The sequence below is a fragment of the Teleopsis dalmanni genome, chromosome 2, assembly GCF_002237135.1.
Source record: "Teleopsis dalmanni isolate 2A chromosome 2, ASM223713v2, whole genome shotgun sequence".
NCBI classification, from domain to species: domain Eukaryota; kingdom Metazoa; phylum Arthropoda; class Insecta; order Diptera; family Diopsidae; genus Teleopsis; species Teleopsis dalmanni.
Window position 1 is genome coordinate 82,435,219 of NC_051847.1, and position 20,862 is coordinate 82,456,080.

At 28.2% G+C, this 20,862-nt stretch overlaps 1 protein-coding gene across 1 annotated transcript in view; it reads right to left on the minus strand.

The window, feature by feature from the left end:
* The window catches only part of LOC119674931, a gene marked incomplete at its 3' end in the record, with an annotated part of 43,662 nt that extends 26,252 nt beyond the window's left edge, over positions 1-17,410 (minus strand). The window contains exons 1-2 of the mRNA XM_038086089.1: positions 17,159-17,410; positions 10,681-10,849 (exon numbers count right to left, since the gene is read on the minus strand). Of these exons, the coding sequence (XP_037942017.1) occupies positions 10,681-10,849; positions 17,159-17,249 (260 nt within the window). The remainder of the gene's footprint in view (positions 1-10,680; positions 10,850-17,158) is intronic.
* Positions 17,411-20,862: the final 3,452 nt, after the last annotated feature.

Here is a 20,862-nt window from a genome sequence, read left to right on the forward strand (position 1 = left end):
TCCATTGAATTATTTAACTGGTTTGTGTCCAGGGTTCTAATAACGATGTTTCTATAGATGTTACTTGGCAATTCAATGAAATTTTTTGAACCGTTTTCATTTTAAAGAACCTTTGGTTATAACCCCAACTACGATATTTTTAAAATTTTTAAAACCCTATACTATCATCAACTATCAAAAATTAATTTATAATTCTAAATACGTTATCATTAAATTGTGCTGCGTAAAACAATTTTTTTAATAAATTATTTACAAAATTTGATAAGTGACTTTTTTTATTGTTTATTTATATTAAACTCGGTACACACAATTTATAAGAACGGATTTTTAACAGTTTAGATTGATTGGAATGAGTATCCAACCTCTTTTTATATAGTATTCGAACGAATCTAAGTTCAAGTAACAAATAGAAATTAGATGTACCAGTGGTTTATTTAAATTGAATTAAATTTAGATGATATTATATGAAAATTCTCATTTGTGTTCCAAAAAACTAATATGTATATATATTTAAAAAACAAAATTTATTAATTAAAAAAAATTGTGTTATATTATTTTTTTTAAATTTTACTATATTTTTCAGATTTCACAGCAGTCAACATATATTGGAATCAATATAAGACACATAACATGCCATATAATCAATTAATGCTACTACAAAGCATACTTAATAAAATTGGTAAGTTAATAAAAAATTTGTATTTTTAATAAATTTAACAACAATTTTTGAATACATTTCCTATACTACATTTTCTGTATTAAGATTGATTCCAATATACTTCCTTGCGGAATAAATGTACGTACGTTTGTTATCCTAAGCGGCTTATCGTTATATATGATATAGAAGTGTTAATTATATAGAAGCTTTTAGATTTGTATACAATAACACAACTACACAATAAACTTTATCTTCTATTAAGCTAAGGCTCAATCGTATTCATAATACGATAATATGGTGGCATTGCTCAGGAGTTCCATATTTTTTTTCCAAATTAAATTGGGTCTCAGAAGCATTTTGATTCGCCCTAAATTGGTACTCTACTTATTTTTGGGATATAGCTACTAATCTTATTAGAAATATTTTTTCACGCATTCTTTTCAATTGAATATTGGTAAAAGACTTATGGACTTAAAAAGGTCATTATTAAAATATGGCGAACAATAAATAAAATTTAAATAATAGGTTCCTAAATAAAAAACCCAAAAAAATATATACAAAAATCGAAAAAATACAGTTTGATGGCTTAGTAGAGTTCATTTGCATATTTTTGACAATTACTTAATGTTCTAGAAACGGAATTATGGTTAAACTGTCAATATGGTTATAAAGTTTATAGTTGTTAAATATCTGTGCAAATATGATTTTTCTTCTACTTAACGTACTATATTAATAAATCTGCCTGTCTGTAAAACACCGAGTCCTGTTCCCAAAACTACAAAAAATGTGAAATCATAAATTGTTTCTAACTAATTGAAGAGGATTTGACCTCCTAACTCTTTACCCATCTACCTATCTAATCCAATTATTTCACCAGCCACAACTTTCTTCCTAGATATACTCTTTCTTTGATTTCGAATCTAATTTCTAAAAATTGAAAATTATATTGATTTTTTCCATATGCATTTAATTTCTTTAATGAGACTTCAACCTTGAGTCGTTTATACTACATCACAAGGTGGAATCTATTACTATTGCCAAAATTTTTGTAGTTAGATGTTTATGATAGATAATAAGTATTTGATGATATCTAAAACAGCTATATGACTAGCTTAAAGATTTACTTTATTAAAAATTTTTATTGCGGTAGGTTTACTTATAGGTTACTGTATTTTAGGAAACCACGCTAGTAGATGAAATCTCTCTTTTAATCATACCTGTCGCAGTTGTGGAGAGGACGATGAAAGTGCTTCCCATATGCTTTATTTCTATCTAGCTAATGCGCGGTGCCGCTTTACCACTTTATGGGCTTCCATTTTTAAGGATTTTGGCAAACTGAAAAAGCTCCCCTTGAATAGCATTATAAACTTTATCAAAGATTCTAAGTGGTTCTAATCCCTGAGTTTTATATTATACTGTAACCCAATTTCTAGTAAAAATTTGGATTTTTTGTAGGATTTCAAATCCTACACTGACAATTTTGATGAGTTCCACTTATTCCAAAGGTTTTTTGAGCGGCGGATATTTGAATATGAATATTTATCGATATCCAAAACAACTGCTTTGTCACCCTAAAAGCTCACTTAATCAAAAATTATGAATGGTAATTTTTTTTGTCGAAAGTGAGGCTTTTTATGAAGAAAATTAACTATTTAAAAGTTAGAAGGGTTCGAATAGAAATAAAAAGACAACAACAAAAAAAGTTAATTTATTGAAGTTTGGTTGACCATATAACGCTGTTTCGAATACTCAAGTTTTTATCAGCAATGATCTTAGGAATTATAAATTTTTTTTATATTTAAAAATTTCCTTATGAGTATCAATGATATGGAAGTTTCTATTGATATAGAATTTTAAATAACGAAATGTTTATGGTATATGTATGTATTCTATTAACAACTGTCAGGAAATTATTTAGTGGTTTTTTTTGTAATTTTGTAATCTATATTTTTTTACAAAAAGTCTTATGATAAATATTACCTTCTTCTGTATACCGACGATGCAGAGGACAGTGTGCCGTGATTGTGTTTATGATCATTACACTGACAGCATTTTGAACAGCCGTTGCCCATTTTATTTGCTTTTTATATTATTTAACAATAATTTTTTTGGATAGAGCACAATTGAATTATTATTATTACAATAATTTTATAAATTATTAAGACATGAGAAATTTGTTTATATTTGTTTATAATGCATTATTTAATTTTTTTTGGGAATTAAAAACAAATAAAAAAAACTACACATACAACCACCAAACAATATATCACACGAAATAGAAGGATGAAAGCAAATTTATTTTATAAATTTTTATCACAAGAATCACTTTAATGGTTTCTACTTTAAAAAAAAAAATATGTATAAAATCTTTTGGTTTTTTTTTAAATTTATATGTTTAATATATATTATATATTTTGAAATAAAAATATTGTCGAAAATATGAATCTATTTCAGGAGGAAGAGCTCATCAAGCACTTATGCACGCATAAAAATGTTTTATATTTTCAAAAATTAATTTCTCGTGTTAATTTTTTATAATTTATTACTTTATCTTTTACAATAATAACCATACTTAATTAATGCTGTTTAATGAAGACTAAATCACAAAATTTTTGAATAAAATTTTATAATATATTTTTTGTAATTTTAACAATTTTTAAAAACAAAATATTTCAATTTACATAAATAAGCAAAAAAATTTTCTTCGTCAAAATTTGATGCATCAGCCCATGTATTATCTCTCAATAAATTTTTTTGTATATAATTTTGTAAATATTTTTGAGAATTAATTTGTGTAATTTCCGTTGCCTATGTGTCTATATATGCAAGTCCCCTCTATTATGTATTTCTCTAACTATTAGCGATGCGTCTTTAATTTTTGCTTATAAATCGCCAGAAAAAATCCACGAAAAACAAGCAAAATTATGTAATAAAAATAAATTTCGAAATGGTAAAAGATTACACAATTTTAGGGAATTTGGGAAAAAAACAATTCATCCCACTTCAAGTAGCACTTGTGGACCCAAACTTTTTTTTCTTGATTCAAAACACAAAAAACAAAATATTTAGCGCACTTTCTTCAGGCACGAACAAAACAATTTGTTAATAAATCTAAATTTAGCACTACGTCGTCGTGTACTAAATAGGGTACTAAAATAGATCGGAAATTGACGTGGCACAGTTATTTGGTCAATTTTTCTAGCCTAATATTTCATAATCTTAAAATTTTTTACATTTTCTAGTATTCAGTAAACTTTTTTTGAAATCACTTTTCTTGTTTCAAAACACATCGAATAATTTTTATTAAATTCGTTTTAATTATTTGGGGAACCCTCAAATTCGTTTATTATCGCGTATATATATAGGAGCATAAAACACTATGTATATTTGTGTGTGCAGACAACGGCTAAGAGACAAGTCCGATTACTAGGCAATGGATATATCTAAACGCGACGATCGACAATGTTGGACTGGTAGCTTTTTAAATATTTTGTTTGAGTGGCAGGCACGCTCGAAAGGCAAGAGAAATGCCCAAAATTTTGTTAAAATTCGTATTAAAAGTGAAAAATAAATCTCATCGCGCAAGAATTTATTGCTTAAATCTGCGCAAAATGTTTTTGAAAATTCTCTCATACAAAACAAAACTTTTATTTAAATATTGAAATATTGACGACTCGTTTCAGTACAATTTGTAAAATATTTGTAACATGCAATAAAAATGTTTAAATAAACATTGCATTTCTAATTTTTCTAAAATGCGTAAAATATGAAAACGTCAAGGTCTTAGTTTTATTTAGTTTTGAAGTGCAAAATATACCATATAGGTCCCATATAGACAAATGGTTTACCGAAATATTGTATTATATATAGTATGTATTTTTAAATTTTGTATGCCAAACATTTGTAATAATTTATACAATAATTTATAAATGAATCACAGAAAATACTTTAAATTTCTATTTAAATTTGTTTAAAATGGTGAATCAATTTTAATATCAAATTTGAGAGATGTTAATTAATAGAATACTTATATTGATATAGATATAGATATTTCGCAATATTCGTTGAATGTAATTATTTGTCAGCATATTTGTACCATACAAGCTATAAACTGTTTGAATAATTATATAGTAATATAATTGTGTTAAATTAGTGTTCACACACATGTACCTGGGCAAGTTTTTAAACAAATAAATAATTTATCATCCTGCTTTCGATTTCGTAATAGTTATCTAATATAACGAATGTCAAATTTAACGATTATTAAATTATTATTATTATACTTATGAAAAAGGGATAGTACACTGCGACTTAAGAAATCTATTGTGTCTCTTAGTCGGATTAGAGCATTTCTTCAAGTCCAATTTCTTTAATAAAAGGCAGTATAGGGTCTATTTTTATTTTGTTCCATAAAAAAACCCTCCCAGGTGTTTCTTCAAGTCCGATTTCTTTAATGAAAGGCAGTATAGGGTCTATTTTTATTAATCTTGAATCCCTATGTTCCATGAAAAACCCTCCCAGGTGTTTCTTCCGATTGTGCATCAGTACCGTGCACTTCCCTAGCACATGGTATGCGGTTTCTTGCTCTTCTCTATCTGCAGTTTGAGTTGGATTGAATTCTTAACTTTATTGGGTGATTATTCAATCTACAGTGACCGTTTGGAAATCTCGTAATAATTCTTAGGTTATTCTTTCTTTGTTCTATGCAATCTAAAGTCCCTAAAGTCCCTATGTTGTAAGTCCCTAAAAGTAATTTAAATTATGATATGCTTGGTAGGTTTTACCAATATAGTTCTCTTTCTTTTTCCTCTGCACCCTTCAGAAGAGTGGATAGAATTCCTTTGCCTAGACCACAAAAAGGTTCTTAGTCTATCATTATTTAAGCCGCGCCCATTATCATTATTGAATAACTAATTAAACTTATGACAAAGTTCTCATTCTCAAATCATTGACTATGATATCTGTTGGGCTCAAAAGCTTAGAACGATAGTTGTAAAAGTTGCACTTCTAAAAACTGCCAGCACATATGGTAATTAAGAAATGCCAGAAGTTTTTGTATATATGTATAATAATATATAATGAATATAAAATGGATATTATATAATGAATTAATCTGCTATTGAATTGGCTGACTTCAGTAATCAGATCTTAATGCATCGACTCTTAAGCGTTTTCCTTTTTCAAATCACAGCGCACGAAAAATTGAAATCTCTTTAATTACATTGTTATAAATTAATCACGTACCAAGCATAACTTAGGTAAACATAACTGCCGCTTTGAACAAGACTGTTACTTTTTAAAGTTTCAGTCCCATCGTTCGAAAAGAGCACATAAATATCCAGTTTTCAGAAAATATTTCAATGAATTTTAAAATGTATGCAAGAGTTGTATTTTACTCATAAAACAAAGTGTTACGTCGTGATTGCGATTCATAATATATGTCTGGAATCTGTATTTTGCAAGCCGAATCGTCTCGATTCCAATTTTAGTGGGATAATTTTGAGTTTGCAATCTTGATCCATGTTGTGGAACTCTTTAATAAAATTATTTAGTTGTTGGTTAATTCAGAGAGTGTAGAGGAATGAAAAAAAATAAACAAAAGAGATTATTAAAAACGAGTTGTGAAGTTCTTATTTAAAGTTGTTTCCTTTTAAAGCAGTAGAATATTGAAATTTTTCTCGTTTTAAGGCAATAAAAATATAGCCATCTTAAACAAAACCTATAAACAAGTTATAAAATCTATTTTAAATTACTTAATTGAAATTTTTGCAAGTGCTATTATAGAGCACTTCATGTACATAACAATTAAAAATTGTGGACTTGTGGTTTTATGTGCCGTATTTAAAAAAAAGATAGTTCAAAAAATAATAATTTTAGAAAGAAAATGAAGTCGACTTTATGATGTGTCGAAATCACATGATGTCGAAATCCTGGTAAGTTTCACCGCGATTTTTCTCGATCGATATTATTACACGATCTGTTAAAAATATATCCATTCCCACACTATTATTGTCATCAGATTTCTTGACCCAAGAAAGCAACCTGATTTGATTGACTTCTTTATAACAAAAAACATAAATGTAAGTAACCTTTCCATTCATTCCAGCCTTGAGTTGTCCTCTGACCACTCACCGATAGTACTAGTTTACAGCGCAACTCTTACTATGAACAATACGAACATTAATACTTACAATTATAAAACATGTTGGGATACATATCGCGAGATAATAGAAGAACAATTAGTTATAAATGTAGCTCTAAGAACAGAAGAGGAAATAAATAATGCAATAATCAATTTCAATTCTCTACTATTATCTGCAGCATCTACATCTACACCAATAATAAAAACCAAAAATGTAATACCTGTCCCGAATCATATCAAACATAAAATAGAACAAAAAAGAAAGTTGAGAAAAATCTGGCAAGTATCTAGAGCTCCACAAATAAAGACAAAGTTGAATAAATTAACAAAAGAGCTGAAAGTTTTATTAGAGGCTGAAAGACAAAAAAATGTATCAAATTTTATCTCAAGATTGAGTGCTACAAAGGTTACAAATTACTCCTTATGGAAAGCTACAAAGGGTAGTAATGGCGCCATACTTCATTGCGCACCGATTAAAAAAGAAGATAACTCTTGGGCGCGCACAAACCAAGAAAAAGCAACTGTTCTCGCTGAGTATTTTAAGAGCACATTTACAAATCCTAAAAATGATACAAACCATGCATTACCCCAGAACTTGACCCAGATGAATTTTAAAATTAAGAAGACAACAATTGCTGAAATAAAAAACATCATTGCCGTTAACATCAACCCAAAAAAATCACCAGGCTACGATGAGATATCTGGTAAATTTCTTCTAGAATTACCTGTAATAGCCATAATTTACATTAGAAACATCTTTAACTGCATGATCAGCAATAAGATTTTCCCTTCTGTTTGGAAAGTAGCGAAGGTCGTAGCAATACCTAAACCAAACAAAAATGCTTCAATTGTCAACTCTTACAGACCGATCAGCTTATTACCTATCTTATCCAAACTATTTGAAAATCTTCTTTTCTCCCGACTTGAACCAATAATACAAGAAAACAACCTATTGCCAAATCACCAATTTGGATTTCGTAAAAAGCATTCTACTATTCAGCAAATTCATAGGGTGGCTAGTAAAATTGCAATGAATATAGACTCTAAGAAGTTCACTGTGGGTGTGTTTTTAGACGTAGCTAAAGCATTCGACAGCGTCTGGCACGAAGGATTGCTTTACAAACTATCAAGAATATTGCCGGCCGATTTTTATTTACTACTGAAGAGCTACCTTAAAGATAGATACTTCTTTGTACAATACCAAAACGACACATCCCACATGATAAAAATAGAAGCCGGTGTCCCTCAAGGGAGTGAATTAGATCCGATCCTATATCTATTATTCACTGCAGACATTCCTAAGCCTAAAACTGGAGAAATACTAACTGTAACGTTTGCTGACGATACTGGACTTTTATCAACGAACCATGATATCACTAAAGCAACTGTAAATCTTCAAAATCATCTAAACGAAGTGATGCATTGGTCTGACACCTGGGGGATAAAGATAAACGCCGAAAAAACTGTCCAAGTCATTTTCACTAACAGAAAATTTGAAGAACAGAAACTAAAAATTGTTAACATTGATATACCAATCTGCAAGAAAGCCAATTACTTGGGTATGCTATTAGACCAAAAGCTGACTTGGAAGGAGCACATAATTCAGAAGAAAAAGGAAGCTCATCGAAGATTTGCAGATCTATATTGGCTTCTTGGTAAAACTTCCAGTCTGTCAATAGACAACAAACTACTAATTTACAAAAGTATTATTGTTCCGATTTGGAAATATGGAATTGAAATATGGGGAACCACCTGCAAGACTTATATAAATACTATTCAAAGGCTCCAATCAAAAATCCTGCGTACGATAGTAGATGCTAGATGGTACATCAGAAACGACGATATTCACAAAGACCTGAATATCCCTACAGTACACGAAACAATTCAAAAAAGCAGTGCGAACCACTTATCTAAATTGCTTCAGCATTCAAACCTAGAAATGAGAAGACTCCCTGCCCTGGAACTAGGATACAAAAAACGTCTTAAACGTACACTCCCAACATACTTAAGTATAAAGTATTAAATTAAGCTTACTCTAACTTATGTTTATTAATTTATTATTATTATTTATTATTACTATTTATTATTTAACTTTTTATTTACTTATTTATTATTTATTTATTTATTTTATTTACTTATTTATTATTTATTTTCTTTTTACTTTTATTATTTATTTATTTATTTAATTTATTTACTTATTTATTTGCTTATGTAATTATTTGTCTATTTATTTATTTATTTTATTTACTTATTTATTTTATTTACTTATTTATTGATTTATGTATTTATTTATCTAATTATTTATGAAATATTTTAAAATTTTATGAAATATATCATTATCATTAACATGTTATCTTAAATGATGATTTAAGATAACTGAAACTTCCAAATTTTCATTTGTTAAAAGTATTACTAGATATCTAAGATAGTTGTAATATTAATGGAAAAAAAAAAAAAAAAAAAAAAAAAAGATTTCTTTTGTTTTTGATCTTTTTTTTTGATATGCTCCATTTCTGAAATCGATTAGAACAAAATATCGATTTGCGAAGTTCGACGTTTTTTTTTTTTGAATAGAGTAAATCATAGAGTATCTGTTCTATAGAGCAATATCATTAATAATATTATTACGATATATCATTCGTAATATATGTACGAAAATTTGCATATGATGGAAAATTTTTCTGAATTTTATAATCTTTTAGGTATATTAAGGAGAAAGTACAAGTTTGAGATTTTTTCGTGATACATGTAAGTTGTAATCCTTATTAAAAATCAGTATTTCAGTATCAGTAAACTATTCTAATAAACTATACTTTTAATAGAATATGGTTATAATGTCCATTTGAAAGAACTAAACTTGATCAATTGTGAACTTTTAAACCATGTATCCACATTTTATTGTCAGCTATATCACATGTGAGGAGATCTGGATCGTTCACGATATCATTTGCTCAGCGATAATTAAATGATTTTATTTTTGTTGCAAATTTAATCGTTTCAAAGAAAATTTTGTTGTTACAAAATTTGTCATGTTGAAACATTATATCTAAGTGTCATATGTTATTTCTTCTAGACCTTCCTAAAAGCGTTTCTTTACCAAAAGCTTTCTTTAACATATTCAAAGTTTCACTGTACTTAATTCCGTTTTATTACAAAATTATGAGATTAGATTTCTCATTTTACCATAAAAATAAAAACCTAACAAACTAACTAATGTAGGTTTTATTTAGTCGCTCGGAATATATATGTAGACTTATCTACATAACACCTACGTTACTCGCAGTCTAACCAATACATAAATATTCTATGGACAGTGAAAATTTCAAAATTTTTGTTTATTTTTAATCATACCTAGTACATAGTAACAACAGTATTTATAATATAGTACATAGTATACATTACAACAGTATCTATATGTTAAGTTGTAATTTGTTATTAAATAGCTCGGCCTAAAAAAGATTAAATAGGGTGAATTTAATTCTTTCTCCAACATATTCTTTAATAACAAATTGCTTAGAGTAGTTCTTTGTTTATAAAGTTTTCAAAAAATATTCTTCAATGAAATCTTCTAAAGTTCTTAAAAACCTATAATAATACAAAACTGATGAAACAGTTTTATATTAAATATATACTACAATTTTTTTTTATTAAAAATTGGCAAATTAAAACATTAAACAAATGAACGTATTTGTCAAAACCCGTTGATTATAATTTTGATGGCAAAAAGCCAATGCAAAATTTTTTTGGACTTTATTAAGTATCAGAAATATTTCTGCCTTTATAAACATTTTGGCTGATCGGTTAAAACAGTTTCGATTTAATCATTTCAAATAACATTTTTTAAACTGAAAGTTTAATTAACTAAAATTTTTAAACTTACCATTCGAATTTCAATGGCAGCAAATTTTCTTCATCTTCACAATCGATTTTTACAAAAAATGTGGCTCTTTCGTTCGGTACACACCGCACAATCGAACTCGAATTATCACTGAAGGAAATCTTTGGCAGCCTGTGTACTTCTGTAGCATTAAGAGGAAAACCACGGGGATCTATAAGTAGAATAAAATTGTTTATTATTTTTTGTTTATTGTTATTTGTTTATTGTTTATTTGAAACATAATAAAGTAAGCAGTGTATATAATAATATAACCTTAATATTAAGTAAAATTTTTCAGTATTATATTTTTTATTATTAGGTATATATGAATCAGACCTATTCTATTGCCTGCAAATATACGTATTATATACACTTATTGCTTATTGCACTATGGGATAGAACTTTATTTTATGAAGTTATTTTATGTACGAGTATAATATTTCATTTATTTTAGATGTAATAATATTATAATAAAAATAATAATGGAGAGGTTTCTATACAATAGTTTCGAAACAGAAAATACAATAGTTTCTATTAAGAAAAATAGTCACTTCTTTCATAATTTAAGTTAAATTACGACTTAAAAAATATAATAATGTTTGTAATATTGTCGACAAAAGGTTATTCCATTCTACTATCAGAACCTAAAACCTTATATTTAATCTAAACGCGTAGGTATATGAGTGATTATTCACGGTGATTATTAAAAACCATAAATTGTGATATTAACCATCAATATAAGTCCTCTAAACAACAATACACCTATTTTAAACCTTTTTTAAGATTTCTATGACTCGTTGAACGATATATATGTTTAGCTTCAAATAACATCAGATGACTTTCTTGTTGAGATAAAAGATAGTCTCTTTTCCTGGTGCATGCTTTTAAGTTATGCGAATAGACAGTTGTCGGTGTATAAGCCAAATCTGGTAATTAATTCATACAATTGCTTCAAGACGTTACATCTAAGTAATCTAGGCATATCGTTTGCATCATGCAAATTGTTACTGAGTTCTTTCTGTGCTGAAATTTTTAATTAAAAATGGGAAGACTCATATACAGGCATATCTTGCAATCTGACCCCTTTTCGCTAAAAGGAAATCCAATATTCTCATTGAGATGCACGATAATATATAGGCATACCCCTTGCAATGTGACCCCTTTTCGCTAAAAGAAAATCCAATATTTTCATTAAGATGCTCCGTAGAGATATCAGTTTTATGGTTGGTTTACTTATATGTCACTGCAGACTAGGGCACCATGCTAGAAAATTGATATCTGTCGCACCTGTGGGAAGATGATGAAAGTACCTCTCATCTACTCTGTCTTTACCCAGCGCATGCACGGCGGCGACTCAACACTTTAGGAACCCAATTCCTTGAAGAACAGCATTCTAAGCTTCGCCAAAGATTCTAGATGGTTTTAAACCCTGAGTTTCCTTTATATACGGTAAAAACTATGGATCACTAGACATAAGTGAATTCCCTTACCAGGATCACCGGTATAATCTAACCTAACTTACTATGTTTTTATAAAGAACTTTTTGTCAAACCAAAACGAATTATGTTGTTCATGTAAGCAATTTAAAAACTTGATATTTTGAATGTATTATATAATGTATCTTAAGAAGAAAATCTATCAGCATATAGAGCAGTGAAAAAAATTGCTTAAAATAGCTGGCACGACTAAAATCTATTGTTAAACATCGCAACTAATGACTTGTGATGAAGTGTTATATTTCTGTAAAAAACCACTTTTTTACCAAGTCTTCGGATATCACCAAATAATATAACTAGATTTAATAATCGCTATTTACGTGTTTTTCCCTGGAATAGTGAATAAATATCATACCATGTACCGCAAGAAGTATTCGTTATTTTGCCATTTTGGGTGAATTCACCGACTTCTCTCCACTGAACACTGTTTTCTCCACTCAAAACTGTTTTCGTCACTGTTAAATAAAAACTGGTGATACTATTAACATGTTCAAATCTGTATTTTTTTAATTTAAAAATTTGTTTCATCTGTCATAGGCATATTTTCGGTAATTGCAGAACAGACGAGCTAATTGCTTCAAGACGTTACATCTAAGTAATCTAGGCATATCGTTTGCATCATGCAAATTGTTACTGAGTTCTTTCTGTGCTGAAATTTTTAATTAAAAATGGGAAGACTCATATACAGGCATATCTTGCAATCTGACCCCTTTTCGCTAAAAGGAAATCCAATATTCTCATTGAGATGCACGATAATATATAGGCATACCCCTTGCAATGTGACCCCTTTTCGCTAAAAGAAAATCCAATATTTTCATTAAGATGCTCCGTAGAGATATCAGTTTTATGGTTGGTTTACTTATATGTCACTGCAGACTAGGGCACCATGCTAGAAAATTGATATCTGTCGCACCTGTGGGAAGATGATGAAAGTACCTCTCATCTACTCTGTCTTTACCCAGCGCATGCACGGCGGCGACTCAACACTTTAGGAACCCAATTCCTTGAAGAACAGCATTCTAAGCTTCGCCAAAGATTCTAGATGGTTTTAAACCCTGAGTTTCCTTTATATACGGTAAAAACTATGGATCACTAGACATAAGTGAATTCCCTTACCAGGATCACCGGTATAATCTAACCTAACTTACTATGTTTTTATAAAGAACTTTTTGTCAAACCAAAACGAATTATGTTGTTCATGTAAGCAATTTAAAAACTTGATATTTTGAATGTATTATATAATGTATCTTAAGAAGAAAATCTATCAGCATATAGAGCAGTGAAAAAAATTGCTTAAAATAGCTGGCACGACTAAAATCTATTGTTAAAACGCGGTGCGCGGGAAATCGGAATGGCCAACAAGAAATAAGATATGTCGTTAGTTACTTCCACTTTTACCCAAGGGGTCCCATTTCTAACAACTATGAAATGCCGATTTATGCCGACATAAAGAATTTCTAAAAATAATCAATTGGGCTTGTAAAACATTATAGGGCATTATAGCGAACTATATAAATTCACTAAGCGTAGCAAATATGTTTTTGTGTTAATACCATAAAATGTGTCAAAACTATTAAAATTTTCATATTCTAATCAGTCTTGGTGTAAACTGATGTTGCAATTTACCATCCACAACTAAATATTGGTATTAAATTAAAATTATTCTAATTCTATAGGTTAAACTACACATAATAGATAGTATATCACAAAAAAAAAAAAACGTAAATAATTTGTGAGAATGAAAAATTGACATAAATTTGGTGAAAAAATGGATGAAAATAAATAAGTTAACTTTGGTTTAGCAAAATCTTTAAAACGTTTCACTGAGCTGTGGCTGCTCAACATTGGGTATAACATTTTTAGAAACATACTCTATCAACTTGTGAACAAATTCTTGGTGATACCTTGTGTAAAATTCTTAATTATTACCAATTTGATTTTCATTGAAGGAGATCAGCTATTGAGCAATATTTTATTCCCTGTCAAATTTTTAAAAAGATCTACGAAATTAAAACAGACATTCACTCCATTCCTAATTCATCAAATTTTAGTAAGCTTTTGATAGCATTGGGTAGGTGAAAACTGAATTTACTCTCATCAAAATTGACATACCAAAAAATTTAGCGACGTTTATAGGAATTATCTTGAAAAACACAAAAATTAAATGCTTTTATGAAGAGAATTAACCGATTCTTTTAAAATTAGCTCAGGGAGAAAACAAGAAGTTTTTTTCCTTTTAATATACTTTAAAAATACTTGCCATCAATATAGTATTTTATAATGTAGTAAAAAGATTTGATACCGGAAAAATTACTTTTAATAGTAACATTCGAATTTACTCTTATGTGGATGAGATTCTGTGCTTGTACTAAAAGCAATCTTAAAAAATTTAGAAGGTTTAGCAGTTACCATTAGATTTAAAATAAATTATGTAGAAGCGAAATGTATGATGGAGTTTTTGATGTAGAGGATGTATGTACTGTTATATGTATATTCATTGAGAGAATAATAGTCCAAAAAGAAGAACTATTAAAATTTTAAAACCAGAAAGAATATAAATTATATATCAATTACAATCCTAAAATGAATACAAAGAGGTAATAAAACAAAACATTAGGTATATACGTTTGAAACTTATAAAGTATAAGTCAAGTGAAGCGATCACAAAAAAGTATTTGCAAAACCCTATTATACTCATTGATACCCATGAATGTAGAACGCCAATTTTGAAGAAAATTATATAGACAAATTAATTTTTTAAGAAATTCGCTTCAGCATTAAAGTAGAAAGAATCAATAGGACCAAAACGATGATAGCAGTGTTTTAAGACGGAAGTGATATATTAAACAGGGATATGTACATATTATAAAATAGTCATGCTTCCTTAAAGTTTTTGAGTTTAGTTCAATTTAAAACCAGGACGGTTTTTAATTATGACGCATTTTTTGATGACGCAGTTTAATATTTTTCTACTCTACGTTCTCGGCGATAAGGATCTTTTCGGTAACTGCTAGAAAGACGAACTGTTCAATAGATAGACGAACAATTTAATAAAAGATAGGAATATTTAACAATATAAATGCATTTGTACTCTCAGTGATATGCCACGCAGAGATATTAGTCTTGTGGTTTGCTAATGGAGAGGGAGCCATACTAAAAAATCATTCCTTCGTTTAATCATTCCTATCACAGTTAACGGTAAGACAATTAAAATGCATCACATGTGCTTACTTACTTCCCAGTGCATGCGCAGCGCCGATTTACTATATTAAACGTTTACTTTTATGAGAAGTTTGGCCAGTTCCAAGCTTCCTCTAAAGAGCATTTTAGGCTTTGTGAGATCTTTAAGTTAGTTTTTAAAATTCTGAGTTCTTAAACGGTATAACAATGACACAATATGCCTAAGTGGGTCCTAATTATTGATGGTATACCCTAACTAATTACTATTAAAATTACATTTCAGTTTTTGCGCTGACTCTAAGCTTCAAATTCGGCAGGATACGAGTTCGATTCCTAATACTTAAAGTATCCAAAAATTATTTACAATTAATTAAATACAAGAATTATTTCCAAGACCACTGATGATGGGTATTTGGCGCCAGTCGAAACAGCTGTCAGCCAAAAATTCAATTAATTAAAATAGTATAAAAAGAAGAATTTTTGTTGTTATAGTTCACTACTGTTCGAAATACCTTTTTATTTCAGTTTTTTATAAACATTTTTTCACAAAACTTTTTACTTTTCACTAAAGTAGTAGAAAATAATATAACCAATCTGATCAGAAAAACAAAATCTTTGCCCATACAACAAAAGGTTACCCTAATATATATTTATGATATACAAATAAGTGTTTATATGGTACTTTTCTGAATAAAGTTTATAAATAAATATTTATTATATTTTATCAGTAGTAAATGCATCTATAAAATAAGATGCATTTTTGTATATAATAAGTGGCATTATAATATTCTTATATTTTATTCTTAACATTCTGTTTTTAATCTTCCAATTTAGTTTTTATTAAATAAAATAATTTTTCTAATTATGATTATCATTAAATTTATGAAGTATTTTTTATTAAAAATTTAATTTTAATAATTTCCCTAATTTTTATGAAAACCTCTACTAAATTTTAAATCAAAGCACTTTCAATATTAACGTACTATGTATTTCTATATGTATATATTATTTTGATATAACACAATTCATTAATTTAAAAATTAATGAATAAATAAGAAGAACACAAAATTCTTATAAATAATAAAAGTAATATAAATTAAATTTAATTTTCTGCAAAATTTTTGTGCCAAGAATATTCGCACACCGCTACGTATGAGTAACATAAATTAGAGTCAAATAATGTCGAATAGGAAAGGAAGACACTCGTTTTTTGTTGTCACTGTCACTGCAGCGCTAAACGTGAAACAAGCCAACAACAAACGGACAGACATTAATTCGCTTAATTTGTAGACGTTTTGCTTGTATTTGTAGTTTCGTTAGTATGTCTACAAATTTTTCTTCTAGCCTTAGCAGACCTTTTAGCATTTGTCTGTAAAACAAAATATTTGACTGCCGCGTGGATGCGGCATTTTTACACAGCGGAAAATGTAGGAAATATTTTATAATTTTTTATTTAATTCTTTTTTTTTTTATTATTTTTTTTTTAATTTTTTTGTTTTTGTTTTGCTCTGATGCCTTAGACAAATAAACTTTGGTTAAAAATAGTTTCTTTGGTTTTATATCTGCGGCATTATTCATAGTTTTGAAAAATATATAACATTTTCTGCTTGTTTTGGATAATTGTTTTTTAGCCTTTTGCCAATTTTACTTCATTATTTTCATTTTACGTAATAAATGTTTGTATATTCATTTAAATCGTGTAAGAAATATACAGAGTAGAAAAATCATTGTATAAAATTATTTAAAAAAATTATCCAAGCTATATTGCGTAACATGGGCAGTGCAGTGCAGTAGCAGAATTTTACCTGAAGCGTCTGGACCAGAAACCGCTGAAGTTGTAGTTCCTTGAATTGCATTTGCTTCAGCAGTAGAAGCGCCTATGTCGTTAGTCTCCATACTATCCAATACTATCCAAATACTCCACTAATTTGTACCTATTTTACATTCACATGGAAAAATCTTAGGGGATTTACAGATATAATGATTTCGACTTTTCAGATTTCGACTTTGTGTAATTTATAATTTTGTGTATTACTGATACTAGGCAATATTTAACCTAGATCCAAAAAATTTATATATTAAAGAATTTAAATAATGATTAAATTTTTATAATTTTATAATAATTTTAAATAATTTTTAATAATTTTAAGTAAAATGCGGAATAGAAGCAAAGATTTATAATTAGAACATGGCACTACACATTAATTTGGGAGATTTCACACAGATACACAAACACACACGACGGCATTAAGTACAACGGCACACAAACAGACGCAACACCGCACATAGCACGTATTTTTGGACGATTGCACTTTCAATTAAAAAAATTATTTAAAAAAGCCAATAATAGATTTTGAATTGATTGCTTTTATATTATAAAATTATTTTTTACTATTTAAGAAATAATTTTTTTTATTTCTTTAATAATTTTAATATTTCACACTTTATAAATAACTATATATGTATTAATATATATTTCTATATATATTCAATATATTTTTTAAATATTTTTTTTTTATTAATAAAAAAAATTTTTCACATTTATCAAACAATGAAAACATTTAACATATAATTTTTAAAAACGAATTAAAAATTTTAATTTTCACACACATCTATGTATATATATATATGTAGACCGCACAATATACTATATATACACACCGAGATTATACTATATAAGCCATATAAGATTTTGCCAAAATCTTTACGCGCATACGTCCAGCACACTTAAAAGAACCAACCTGGATCGCCGATAGTTTTCCTCAGACTGATCGTGTCGTGAATATCTTTTCTAAAATATTAATGTGCGCACAGTTATTTTAGGTTCGCCTTGCTCTTTTGATCTTGCGGAGAAAGTCGTCGAAAAGTATACAAGAATATATAACATTTGGCGTCTATTGAGTGAGAGTTCTACATGTTCCAAATAAACAATTCTACCGGGACAACAAATTAATTTGAACATAATTCGGTTTGTGCACTACATTGCATACAGAAAATATATTAAATACATTTACACATATTTAGATATTTAAATATTTATATATTGTTGTATATAATAATTGAATATGTGAGATAAATCATAAAAACAATTGTTAGAATTTAATTTTACATACACATTTATTAGACATTTTATTTTTATTTATATTGTTATAATCATAACACTACAAATGCACTGCAAAATATAGAATAAAAAAGTACACATTTGTATCTTTAAAATTTTCTAATGTTATTATTATGACACCTAGGATCCACTTAGACCTGGTAGTCCATTATGTTGAAAATAAATTCTTATCAAAATATATTTTCAAATTGTTTCATCAAAAATGTTTGTATAGATGAACGCTTTGTTTTTTATTTTTAAAATTAATAAATATTTAGATATTAAACTATTCAAATATAATCAGTATACTCTAATAAATAAATCATTAATATGAGAGTCACTATTTGTATTTGTCGTTGAAAATTGCTTTATTGTTTCTCAAAGTATTATCCTTTATGATTATACACTTTTGCATACGTTCGAAGCATTTATCAAAGCATTTTTTCCAATCTTCAAAATATGTTTTTTAAATGCAACAACGATATGTAAATAGATAGATAAATAAATAGGTAAATAACATATACCTTCAAGCAATACCTTTTTTACTTAAAAGTCGATGTTAACAAACTCTGCCCATGCTGTATTAATGAAATTTTTATATGTTATATCACTTTTAATTGTACATGATTTGACACAAAACATGATTATAATCAGTGTCATGCCCACAACCAAAAATCGAATGACTAACAAATGACAAAAAAAGAATTAATGCTAAGATCTTGAAACATAATTCATAACAATGACGCCTTTTGCCAAGAGGATTTCAACAACCAAATGGAAGTTGAGAGTCCTCTAATGATGTTGATGAGACAACAAACGTTGTGATATTATCAAATTTTTCAGAATTACTTATTTCAATTATTAGAGAGGTTTCGAGCAGTAGTGAATTGCACAACAAAATTTTATTATTTTTAATTGGTTTCGTTGGCTAATGAACACTGACTCTGTGGTTCAAATTTGGCAGGGTGCTAATTCAACCCTTGGTACATACAATCTCAAAAAACTATTTACTAAAAATTAAATATAAGAAATGACTACTAGACCACTAATGATAGTGGTCTAGTAATTGACATTACTCTGAGCAGCTGTAAGGGTAGCCAAAAATTTAATTAATTAAAAATAATAAAATTTTATTGTTGCAATTCATTACTGTTCGAAATCGCTGTATTATGTTAAATACAATAGTTTCTATTAACTATTAAATAATGATTAAAATTCTAAAGAGAATCTATAAAATTAATGCGAAAGATTCTTCGTAGACGGGATTATAAAAATAAATAGACTTTAATTAAACATATTTTCGACATCTGCTCACTTTATTCACCAACGTAACTTCAGTATATAATAAACAGTAAATTCGCTATCATGATAAATGAAAAACGAAATAGTGAAATTCGAAAAGATTTGCGAAATTGCGTTAACCATTTAATTCCCGATGTTTGATTTAACTGGTGTCAACAGATCAAACACACTATATATGTACTTAACTAGTAAATAGTACTGAAATAGAATAACATAAATGAAGTTGAAGTATAGCTGTTATATATAATATACCAAATGAACTGATGTCAAATTTCTAAAACCTCACTCTAGTCTTCAAATTTGACAGGGTATAAGTTTGCGAAATCTGAAAGCCAAAAAACCCGATACTATGATTTTACTTTAGTTATTATAGTTTACTACGGAGTTAAGACCGGAACCGAACCGAAAAAAAAATATATATCTGTTTGTCTCTTTACTGTACAGTTTAGTAATTACTTATTCATAGGCAATCCTCTTCAGTTGGTAAAAATTTAATCAATTATGGGTTCAAAACTAATCTTTATACAAATAGATGTTTTTTAATTGAATAAATTTTTTAACTTTCCGTCTTTAAAATAATCATACTAATACATAAAAAAAATTCTGTAGAAATTAAATAGAAAACTGGAAAAAACGTTGCTTTTGTCATATATACCTACTTTTCGATTAAATTGATATATTTTTCAAGTTACTTTTGATAACTTTACACCTTTACCTGTTAAAATACCAAAAATTAACCCAATTAATTTGTATTTTGTTTGTTTACACCCTAGAATGTAGACCATCCTTCAAGACTACGGTTGCACTATATCAAAGTTCTCAATAGAGCTACACCCAATATCTCCTGGGAATAATGAAGCCTTTCACGTGTAGCACAAACTGTCTATCTCAATAGAAATCAGGATATAGCTATGTGCTAAATACTTTCTTGTCACGCATAAATGCGACAATTCCCCATATGTGCCCTAACTGCATTTCTGTCACTCTATGATGTCACTCTACTGTTTTTATGTCCCAATGTACAAACTAACTTGAAGAATCGAACTGACCTTTGGTTAACACAAGTCGACTTCAATTAAAATCCCACCCATCACCAAGTCATTCTTA